Source organism: Pecten maximus, chromosome 2, assembly GCF_902652985.1.
Source record: "Pecten maximus chromosome 2, xPecMax1.1, whole genome shotgun sequence".
Taxonomy (NCBI): domain Eukaryota; kingdom Metazoa; phylum Mollusca; class Bivalvia; order Pectinida; family Pectinidae; genus Pecten; species Pecten maximus.
The window spans coordinates 47480517-47492896 of record NC_047016.1 but is presented as its reverse complement, the minus strand read 5'-3'; the positions used below and the strand labels follow the sequence as shown (position 1 = coordinate 47492896).

Here is a 12380-nt window from a genome sequence, read left to right as displayed (position 1 = left end):
ATACTTTGACTTTACCGCCACCTGGTGCATGTTTGGCATTGTCAAGGGAGCCAACCCTGGACTCAGCTTTCCACTCAAGTTTCTTGGACAAAATCTAAATCAAAAAGAAAAGAGGAAGCAGGCAAATAAAAGTCTGAAGCAGAATATTCAATTTTGAGTGTTATTAATTCAGACTCACAAACTGTAAGCTTTTCAGGAACTGCCTTATAGGGTTTCATTATCAAGGGGGATAACTCTAGTAACATACTTATCATATCATGCATAGTGAAACAATTAGAGATTATTAATATAGTGTGTGTCTATCAAATGTAGCAAATGATATGATGCCCTGCATTTACACAAAAACACAATGCTTTATCCCGTGAGAGAAGGACAGAGCCCAGCTCTGACTCTAAAGTCTTAAATGATACCCTTAGTGAGGGCTATACATGAACTAGCAAAATTACTATACAACTCGTACCGAACGGAACCGGTGCTGCACAAACTTCTCGGAAAAAATGATGACACACTGTTAACTCATGAACCAAGAATGAAAATTAATAATTAAATAAGATGGTATTATTTTTTTACATTTTGCAGAAACTTTGATCCTGGAATCCAATGGCCGTCTAGTAATTGCTCTCAAAGTCAACCAGAAGCAGTTCAACAAAGACCTAATGAAAACCTGGACACAAAATTCTGTCAAGCAACTCTTCATCATCAGAGTCAGTTTTACTGCATCTGATACCTCAGACATAAGTAAGTCAGACAACAATTATTTGAGGAAACTCCCACCCCATTTAATCCGGGGTTACTTCTGGCAAATATAGCATCACCCTTGTTCTGTTAGTGAAGATCGAAGCCGATTTATCAGTAATATTTATTTATTGTGAACTTTGACTCCAAACAACATTTTACCTTTGACCTTAACAAAATGTATCAGGAAAAGATGAAAATGTTTTTCCCTTCAAAACTAAGTAATGTATCATAGATCCTGTGTCTTTTTTATGAAATGTTATTTAAGGTTTGGAATTCACTCTTGTGAAAATGACTTCACGTTCATTTATAGAAGTCCATCCCTAGTTGTTGGAAGGGATCAAATTCTTTCAAAGAAAAAATTATGACTGGACACAAAAAATGACTGACCCTGCTCATGTACCAAAAGCTCATCAGCATTTTTTGCCAGATGAGCTAAAAACTAACTCAAGTCATCAGCAACTGAAATTACAAATACACACAGCAAAAATATGAATGCAGAAAAGCCCGAAAGTGTTCATTTCTCAAACGTGACATCACCAGTGGCTCCACAGGTCAGCTTGTTATTGTAAGTATGTAGTGCTTTAGTAAGGGACGGAGGTTCAAACCGCATTATCATTTTATATCATGATAATGGAGTATCACAACCAACACTGCAAATACATTAAAACATTTCTAAAAGCTTTCTACCAGGCTCAACAATTCATGCCAAATCATATCTACACCAGATAAAAGATCTGTGTTGGTATACCATTGTAGTCCAAGACTGACATGAGGGGAGGGGACTTTTTCGCTGTAGAGAAATGGCACGAGAAGTGATAATTCATCACCAAGACTAAAAATAAATTCCAAACAGCACAAATGCAAAAACACACACTTCTCTGGTCTGGCCTGGTCAGAAATCTTTCATCAGAAACACCAAAAATCCTGAAAATTATTTCAAAAGAGAACCCATATTGAACAAAGATATGTTAAATATGTGCTGATGTGCCCTCTGGTTGTGGTATGTTAGGTCCTTTTATCCCGTTACCTTTTTGTCTCCGCCTTTTGGCCGATGGTCAAGGTTAACCTTTGACCCTATCTTGCCTTGCACCGCTGAGTAGTCCTTTTTCTGATTGGCTATTTTTACCTACAAATAAAACAATTCTTAGAAAATTGCATTTAACAATTACATACATCTAGATAAAATATATAATATTTTCTATAAGTACAGTGGACCCGCGATAATCCGGACGCTGATAGTCCGGAAAACTCACAGTCCGGACGGAAATGCACAGGAACGGATTTCCGTAACGTTATTTGTACTCACCAGTCCGGAAATTCCGATTCCGATAGCCCATTTTGGGAACGGAACGTACTTTTCATTAGTAAATTTCCCTCAATAATCCGGACGATTTTTTCACCACGAGGAGAAAAAAATGTCGGGGCAAGTCACCCGTGTCGACAGCTGTACAGACTATCGCTTGACACTGTGCGTAGTCATAGAGACCGCTGCCAGGTCATAGCCCCGGGTGTTTACCTGTGTTACAATGTGTAGCTTTTGTTTTTATAATGGTACATTGCTTTTTCTCTACGACCTAAATGTTACAGAATTTATGCACAAACATACAGTACGTGATACGATAATTAATCAATCTCAAATACATGTAATACATTTATGATCGGTAATTAACATCATTAACACTTGTATTGGGTAAACACGGATATCGGCTTTGTAACACCGTTACATGAAACGACGACTCATTGAAAGATGCATGTTATTAATTACATACACATTTACGTATTAAGCAGTGATCACAAGAACTGGGTTGATTACACACAAATTAGTCAATAGTCGTCTGATACTTAACTATAAGCGTCACATTGTTAAGTGAATACGGGTTTAATAATTATCGGACATCTTGGGTAGTTCTCGCTGGTGTCGCGTACTTTTAAATAGATAGCTTGGGGTTTCTGGTACGTAAAAATCATTAAAAAAAACATGGACTGACGGTAAGTTGTAAAATCCGGGTATTTTATTTAAGGTATTTAACGTTTGTAATTTCTACTTGATTGTGAACCTCCGGGACGTGACACATGTGTGTTGTTTGTAGGTTACATATGCCCGCTATAAATAAAACGATTTTCACTTTACATGTTCTTTTAAAAACATAGTTTATTATTACTTTCTAAAAAACAAAACACGAATCATATCAGAAACATAAGTATTTTTATTGTTAAAAAGTCTGACAAGTCTGACGTGTTTATGAAACGTCCCGGATTGTATATAATCAAGGGAGATAACTCTTACATGACAATTTTTTTGACCTGGTACACGAAATTCGGCAGTCCGGAAAACTCGTAATCCGGACGGTTTGGACTGGGAACGAAGGTGTTCGGATTATCGAGGGTCCACTGTATTTTCATTTCATTTTTACCAATAAAATGTCAAATATCATTTGAATAAAACTCGACACATAAGCTGTGAATGACGATATATCTCAGTCATGACCACCCTGAGCAATATAAATGTAATATTCATTTAACTTGAATGCACCATATGGAACATACCAAGATTTGTTTCAGCCATCTTGGTTTGCAAAATAGTCCCAAAATGATCTGAGATATAGCACTAACTATCTAAATCTCTAAAGTAATGCTGTCAGCCATCTTGATTTCTGATCAGTTCTTAAATATTACAAGCAAAGGTGGTATTGCTTAAGCAAAACATGTCCTCTGCCACTCTACCAGCTCCTGCTAAAAATAGTAACAGTGACCTTGACCCAAAAACCCTGAAACTAAACTTGTCATGGTGTGATGTTTGAACAAAATCCCTCTCAGTATGAAACTGTTAGAGTGATGACAAACTTAAATGTTATGCACATTCATACAAGAAGGATGAAGTTGAAACCTATAGCACATCCCCATCCCCCACCCCCTCCCCAATTTTAACGACAGGGTACTAATAACCCAAACTAGGAACACACTTGTTATAGTCTGAAAGATCCCTTCAGTATTGTCTGAAATATGGCACTATACGAAAACTTCAACTCTTAAAATCCAAGATGGCTGCATGTTGGCCATCTCCCTTTTCATTCAGTCTCAAAATATAATGATTGGTTTTGTATCACATGGCTTCAAGGGGAACATCCATGTGAAATTTCAGTAAAATCCTTTCAATAAAATGTCCTGACAAACTGCACCAACATCAAAAGATCCGAGAAGGATCTTGGTGCCCACTATTGAGTGACCTTTATTGGATCTCTGTTACACTGATCTTTTCTGTACTTTTCTCTTCTTCCTTTTAATCATTTGAAAACAAGCTGAACTTCTATATTAAATCTAGGAAAGATCCATCAAGAACACTTTAGACAAACTTCAACTAATAAAAGAGGAATAAAAATGAAATTCAAGAAATATTCATGTCTTAAACTTTCTGAGAAATAATGCCTTACTTTCCAAACAGTCTCAAAATGGAACATACACAAAACTAAAGGCCAGGGAGAACCTACATGTGAAATCTGAGAAAGATCCATGAAGAACTCTCCAAGAAATGGAGATAACAATCTTCACTTGTCAAAAATTAAAAATTGTCCATCTGACTGCCATCTTGTTTTCAGATCAGTCTCAAAATACAAAATGCACAACTAGGTACCAAGGGGCACCTACATGTTTGGTTTGGTTTTGTTTATGTTATCTAACGTCCTATTAACAACCAGTGTCATTTAAGGACCTACAGGTAAAATTTTAGATAGATCAATGAAGAAACGATAACAAACTTCAACTGTCAAAATTCAAATGCCTGCCTGTCAGCCATCTTGAATTCTGATCTGCCCAAAAGTTGAACATGCATAACTAGGGACCAGGGGGAACCTACATATGAAATTTGACAATGATTGATCTAGTGCTTCTCCAAAAATAGTGGTAACAACAAGAGGCCAAGATGGCCTGTATCACTCACCTGGTTGGATTTGACCAAACCTCAAGATATTTTCATGTTCCATTTAATTTTTCAAAAGCTTTATTTGTTGATGTCAAACAATGCTATATATGGTTATGGGGAAGGGATATCAACTGCATCAAAGATGAAACCCAGAAACAAAGTCCAGACTCCCTATGGGTGTAAAAAGACCCAGAGATTGTTTTTACAACATGATTGTGTTTAACCCTTTGCCACATGCAGGTTATAACACTTCAGCACTCTGTGCCAATAGTGCAAAGATACATTGTTGCAATGCAACATTATTGCGCTGACTGAAATATACATACACCATTTCAATGGCAGTTTTTGAGAAATTAAGCTTTGTTTTGATTAATTTTTCTAAACCTAATTTTGAAAGTGAAATAGTTGTTTTAGACACTTTTAGTAAGTTACAGTTATGTTCAGAATTTCTTAAATTTTAATTCTGTGCTATTTTCTTTATAAAACCAACAACACATAACCACGAAATCAGCTGTATACAAACAGAACAGACAAATTTCAAAATATTTTGACAATGTAATTTATAATTCATTGAATTCCTGTACATGAAATGATTCAACATTAACTCCCAAATGAAACAAACTGAATTTTCAAAGTTTTCACAAGAATATTTCAACAGTTCAGGCTTAAGCCTAGAATATTTTATATCCGATGTCGCGACGAAGGAATGTGTATCCGACCATTTTGGGTCAAATCTACCTTCGTTTTTCAAATGCCAGCGAGCGTAGTTATTAGTGTGTCGAGCTATGGCGGAAAACTGATTCTCATTGAAGAAAAGGTAGAAATAATCAATGGGACTTGCAGTATCAACATCAAAATTTTCTGGAAGTACTGGCCCCGTTTCCCTAACAAAATCATTTACTGTGATCGGCGAAAAATCTCGGTCAACATTACCTAATGGCGGCAGTACAACTAGTCGCCGTTCGTCCTCATTTTCGGACTCGTTATCTGTTGACAGTTCATTTAGAACATCGTTAAGATCAATATCTGACTCAATGTCTTCAGGTCCAAAGCCATCGAACTCTAAATTATCATCATCGTCGTCAAAAATGTCCCGCAAAATCGTAGCCACAGACGCCATCACGCCTCGTTGTTGTCACACTTTTCTACACTCATGACTCACACTTTCTAGGTAAGTTGTTTTTTTGATTGGTCTCAAAATGCAATATGCATAACTTGGTACCAAGGGGAACCTACATATGAAATTTGAGAAAGATCCCTTCAGTACTTTCTGAGAAATAGCGATAACAAACTTCAATTGTCAAAATCCAAGATGGCTGCCTGTCGGCCATGTTATTCTCCGTTTGGTCTCAAAATGCAATATGCATAACTAGGCACCAAGGGGAACCTATATATGAAATTTGAGAAAGATCTCTTCAGTACATTCTGAGAAATAGCGATAACAAACTTCAATTGTCAAAATCCAAGATGGCTGCCTGTCGGCCATGTTGTTTTCAAATAGGTCTCAAAATGCTTTATGCATAACTAGGCACCAAGGGAAACATACATATGAAATTTGAGAAAGATCTCTTCAGTACATTCTGAGAAATAGCGATAACAAACTTCAATTGTCAAAATCCAAGATGGCTGCCTGTCGGCCATGTTGTTTTCAAATAGGTCTCAAAATGCTTTATGCATAACTAGGCACCAAGGGAAACATACATATGAAATTTGAGAAAGATCTCTTCAGTACATTCTGAGAAATAGCGATAACAAACTTCAATTGTCAAAATACAAGATGGCTGCCTGTCGGCCATGTTGTTTTCTGATTGGTCTCAAAATGCAATATGCATAACTTGGTACCAAGGGGAACCTACATATGAAATTTGAGAAAGATCCCTTCAGTACTTTCTGAGAAATAGCAATAACAAACTTCAATTGTCAAAATACAAGATGGCTGCCTGTCGGCCATGTTGTTTTGCGATTGGTCTCAAAATGCGATATGCATAACTAGGCACCAAGGGAAACCTACATATGAAATTTGAGAAAGATCCCTTCAGTACATTTTGAGAAATAGCGATAACAAACTTCAATTGTCAAAATCCAAGATGGCTGCCTGTCGGCCATGTTGTTTTCTGATTGGTCCCAATATGCAATATGCATAACTAGGCACCAAGGGGAACCTACATATGAAATGTGAGAAAGATCTCGTCAGTGCATTCTGAGAAATAGCAATAACAAACTTCAATTGTCAAATTCCAAGATGGCTGCCTGTCGGCCATGTTGTTTTTTTGATTGGTCTCAAAATGCAATATGCATAACTTGGTACCAAGGGGAACCTACATATGAAATTTGAGAAAGATCCCTTCAGTACTTTCTGAGAAATAGCAATAACAAACTTCAATTGTCAAAATCCAAGATGGCTGCCTGTCGGCCATGTTGTTTTGCGATTGGTCTCAAAATGCGATATGCATAACTAGGCACCAAGGGGAACCTACATATGAATTTTGAGAAAGATCCCTTCAGTACTTTCTGAGAAATAGCGATAACAAACTTCAATTGTCAAAATCCAAGATGGCTGCCTGTCGGCCATGTTGTTTTCAGATTGGTCTCAAAATGCAATATGCATAACTAGGCACCAAGGGGAACCTACATCTGAAATTTGAGAAAGATCTCTTCAGCACTTTCTGAGAAATAGCGATAACAAACTTCAATTGTCAAAATCCAAGATGGCTGCCTGTCGGCCATGTTGTTTTCCGATAGGTCTCAAAATGCGATATGCATAACTAGGCACCAAGGGGAACCTACATATGAAATTTGAGAAAGATCCTTTCAGCACTTTCTGAGAAATAGCGATAACAAGAATTGTTTACGGACGGACGGACGGACGGACGGAGGGACGGACGACGGACCACGGACGCAGGGCGATTTGAATAGCCCACCATCTGATGATGGTGGGCTAAAAACCTAAAACTAAACTTGATATCATGGTCCTTTATCATTGTGTGATGTTTGAACAAAATCCCTCAGTATGGAACCGCTAGTGCTGACAAACTTCAGTGTTACGCACATACATACAAGAAGGATGGATTGAAACCTATAGCACATCCCCATCCCCCACCTCCTCCCCAATTTCACCAACAGGGGACTAATAAACTAGTAACACACTTGTTATATTCAGAAAGATTCCTTCAGTATTGTCTGATAAATGGCACTTAAAAAAAACTTCAACTCTTAAAATCCAAGATGGCTGCATGTTGGCCATTTCCATTTTCATTTAGCCTCAAAATATAATGATTGGTTATGTAGCACATGGCTTCAAGGGGAACATCCATGTGAAATTTCAGTAAAAGCAACAAGAGATCCCCGAAGGATCTTGCTGCCCACTATCGAGTGACCTTTATTGGATCTCTCTTACACAGATCTTTTCTGTACTTTTCTCTTCTTCCTTTTAATCATTTGAAAACAAGCTGAACTTCTATAATTTGAATCTAAGAAAGATCCATCAAGAACACTTTCAGACAAACTTCAACTAATACAACAGGAATCAAAATGAAATTCAAGAAATATTCATGTCTAAAACTTTTTGAGAAATAATTCCTTATTTTCCAAACAGTCTCAAAATGGAACATACACAAAACTAAAGACCAGGGAGAACCTACATGTGAAATCTGAGAAAGATCCATGAAGAACTCTCCAAGAAATGGAGATAACAATCTTCACTTGTCAAAATTTAAAATGTCAATCTGACTGCCATCTTGTTTTCAAATCAGTCTCAAAATACATAATGCACAACTAGGTACCAAGGGGCACGGTGCTACAGGTAAAATTTTAGATAGATCAGTGAAGAAACGATAACAAACTTCAACTGACAATATTCAAAATGGCTGCCTTTTAGCCAGCTTGTTTTCCAGTCAGTCTCCAAATGAAACATGCCTAGCTACCAGTAATGCGCAATGGGAATCTACAGGTGAACATTTAGAAAGATCCATGAAGAACCTGCTGAAAACTAGTGATTGATAACAAACTTCAACTGTCAAAATTCAAATGCCTGCCTGCATGTTGGCCATCTTGAATTCTGATCTGTCCCAAATTATAGCATGCACAACTAGGGACCAAGAGGAACCTACACACGAAATTTGATTTATAATGATTGATCCAGTGCTCCTCTAGAAATAATGATAACAACAAGAGGACGTCGAGAAGCGCTTACATGGAGATAATGCAAAGGCATCGGGAAGCGCTTACATGTGGCAAGGGGTTAAAGAAACTAAGTCCCTTGGAGTGGGGAACGACCCCTGAGCTTACTGTAAATCACTTATATTTCGCGTGGGATTTTATTTTCGCGTTAATTCGCGAGGAGAGTCAAACGCGAATTCAAATCCCTCGCGAATATTTGTATAAGAATGACAAGAATACTAAGTGGCGTCCATTTTGAATCTACCGTAATCTTTAGTTGGTAAGCAAACATCGCCGTTAAAATAATGATAGAATGATAGATTATATACTTATATCAGAGTGTGTTTTTATATCACAAAACACCAAAATTTGACACACATAACCCCACTGAACACTGATATTGTGGTTGAACTTGGACTTAATCAACTTCTAGACTACGTTTTACATGTACAGTGGAACTTCGTTAACTCGAACTCGGAAAACTCGAATACCCCGCTTAACTCGAAGTACTTCGTCAGTCCCGGCAGAATTCTCTCTTTATCCTAGTAAAAAAAACTCGGAAAACTCGAATTCGGAAAACTCGAAAAACTCGGATAATACGAAGTAAAAATATGGTCCCAACAATACAAATCCTACTTGAAATGATCGAAGAACTCGAAGTATCATTTTTGTGTCCAACACGATCGGTTGTAAACGCCGACATTTTTTCAACATCGAAATTGCGTTATCGGCACTACAATTCTATCGATTATTATACGCAATTATAAGTGTTTCATAAATCCATGAAAGAAATTGTTGGTTATAACAATAACTGTCGGTGATAAAAAGTACTGTTTTACTTACATCAGGTAATTTCCTAAGGCGGTCGCCGATAATAGTACACACGATAGTCAACAACTCATCTAGGCCTACCCGCTCGCTCAAGCGGAACTAATCTCTGACACACCGGTAGATCTACCCGGCTGATGTTTTTACAGGTGTAGAAATGAAACAGTAACCGATGCCTTATTAAATCTGTAAACTGCTGAAACAATAGCGTAATTACTGCCGAGGTGTTCAGAGACTGTAACGGTCAGTGCTGTCTATTAAATCGGATAAAACGCCATCTCAGTAACAGTAACATTTTATACGCACATGCGCAGTACCAACTTCCTGTTACGTTTTACATATAATCTGTGTTAAATTTAAACGGTTATTTGATATAACATTAATAAATTGTTATTCGGATGAATACCATTTTATCGTTATTCCTATTGCAACCATGACATGAACATCAGATCGTTATTGAAATGATTAAGCGAAAGAAACTTTATCGAGACTGGATATCGGCAAAACTACACCAAACTACGAGTGACAGAACGAAACATTACATATACATTTACATGTTTTGACCAGTCTTTACACTGAACTGATGGGCGACAGAGCGGAGTTATAATGATTATATAATGTTGACAAATATTGACCAAACTTTGCACCAAAAATGACAACTCGCTTAATTCGAACACTCGGATAACTCGAAGTTTTCTCGTGGTCCCGTCAACTTCGAGTTAACGAAGTTCCACTGTAGTTAATTTAAGTATAATAGGTACAGTCCCGAGGATCCCGGATGGCCACCCGGAATACGTCGTACTTTATTACCCACGCTGTTTTAAGTTATATAAGGTTACATGTATACATAGCACTTCACATCGCTTGATTCTCGAAAAGATATTTACCATAACAAAGTTGAAATCAAACAAACTATTTATTTAATTCAAACATCCAGAGCAAATAATCCCCTGGAGTATAAATCATTCGCAATAGAGAACTGTTCATCAGTATCACTGTATACACATGTACGTTAATTACAATATACGTAAACTCACAACCTATTGTAGTCCCGTCATCTTCCAGGCATTCTTAATGAGCCGTGGGTTTTGATCAATGTCTGACACCGCCATTGTTAGCCATTTAGCATGTATACAGGTACGGTAAATACAAATCAGTATGGCCAGACACCGATATCACATGATTGAATGACATGACTTTTCATGTACTGTCACATGACTCTCATAAACAAAATGGCTACCAACATGGGAAAATCCCCAATCTGTTAGACAATCTAACGTCATTCGCGAATTTAAAGTCATTATGAGATCGGAATTCGCAAAATTATGTATTCGCGAATAAGTCAAATTAGGTGAGTTCGCGAAATTAAGTACTCGCGAAATATAAGTGATTTACAGTACTTTTAAATCAGGATTGTGTTTACCTCTTCATGCTCAACAATGCAATATATGGTTATAGAGTGGAGATCTAAACAGTTTCAAATATATATCAAAGAAACTAAGTCCCTTGAGATGCAAAATACCCCAGGGCCTATTTTTATAACAGAGTTGTGTTTATCTCTTGGTGCCAAGCAATGCTATATGTGGTTATAGGGTGGGAATCTCAACGGTTTCAAGAATACAAAAAGTTTTGATACCAATATAGCCAAATTGCCCCCTATTGGCCCCGTTCCTCAGCCCCCTGGGGGTAATCCACACAATTTGAAGCTTTTCGAATCCCCATCACCTACAGATGTTCGGACAAAGCACACTAAAAACTGTGAAAAGATGGACTGATGCCAAAAAAATGCTGGACGCCAGACGCCAGATGAGGCCATCTGAGGCCATCTGATGATTGTGGGCTAAAAGATTATCTAATAGATGACAGATCTGACACAATACCGAAATAACCAGAAATGCATACGTCTGCATACATTATGAGTTCCACACATTACTTTAGAGAGAATTCTCTGTATCATATTTACGTACATTTCCTCCTCCCGGGGTGTGGGTAGCGTTTTTCAGTGAACCAATTTTAGACTGGACATTCTTGGTGTCTGGAGTTGGTCCTTTAGGTGTTCTAGCTGTAAGTACAAAACATATTCACATAACAATACTGGTAAAAGTACAATTAACAATACATATATGATTTAGTCTGAGACCTCTATTTCATTTACCAACTTGCATATGATCTGAACATTGTATTTTAAGTATAGTTACCAAGCTGTTATATTTCTCAACTTAAAATGATTCATTCTAATTGAGTTAATTTTCAATGAAATTTCATTATAACTTTCATTACAATTTGACATCACGAAACTCTATAATGAAGTTAAATATATAGACACAATCATAAATATGACTGATTATACCTACCAATGATCATGACGAGTTTCAATGTGGTACGATACTTATACAAATGTGACTTTTTATATTACCACAAACCACACACAACACAAAGAAAATCGGACACGATCATCCAAAGCAGGTCATCATAAAAAGTCCCGACCTGACCATTCGTGTCTCTGAGTACATGTTTACTTCGGGACACACAACCCAACAGTGTACCAAAATACAACAACAGTACGCTCAAATTACGTATAAAGATATCTCTGTCCAATATCATTAACTAGACCACCGATTGAACATTGTATAGAAAAGATGGAGAGATTACAGACTAAACGCGAGACAATCAGAAGATAGACAGATAAACAGACAATGTGTATTGAGGGATGGAAAGACAAGATCAATACAAAGCT

The 12380-nt window shown here is 37.2% G+C and overlaps 1 protein-coding gene across 11 annotated transcripts in view; it reads right to left on the bottom strand.

Moving 5' to 3' along the window:
* LOC117322308 (microtubule-associated protein 2-like) overlaps positions 1–12380 on the bottom strand; it is a 77554-nt gene that overhangs the window by 52512 nt on the left and 12662 nt on the right. For 9 of the 11 annotated variants that reach the window (XM_033877152.1, XM_033877153.1, XM_033877148.1 and 6 more), the window contains 3 exons: positions 11611–11705; positions 1766–1864; positions 5–94 (listed from right to left, as the gene is read on the bottom strand). In XM_033877152.1, coding sequence (XP_033733043.1) covers positions 5–94; positions 1766–1864; positions 11611–11705 — 284 coding nt within the window. The remainder of the gene's footprint in view (positions 1–4; positions 95–1765; positions 1865–11610; positions 11706–12380) is intronic. The other 2 variants (XM_033877160.1, XM_033877156.1) reach the window with 1 other exon arrangement.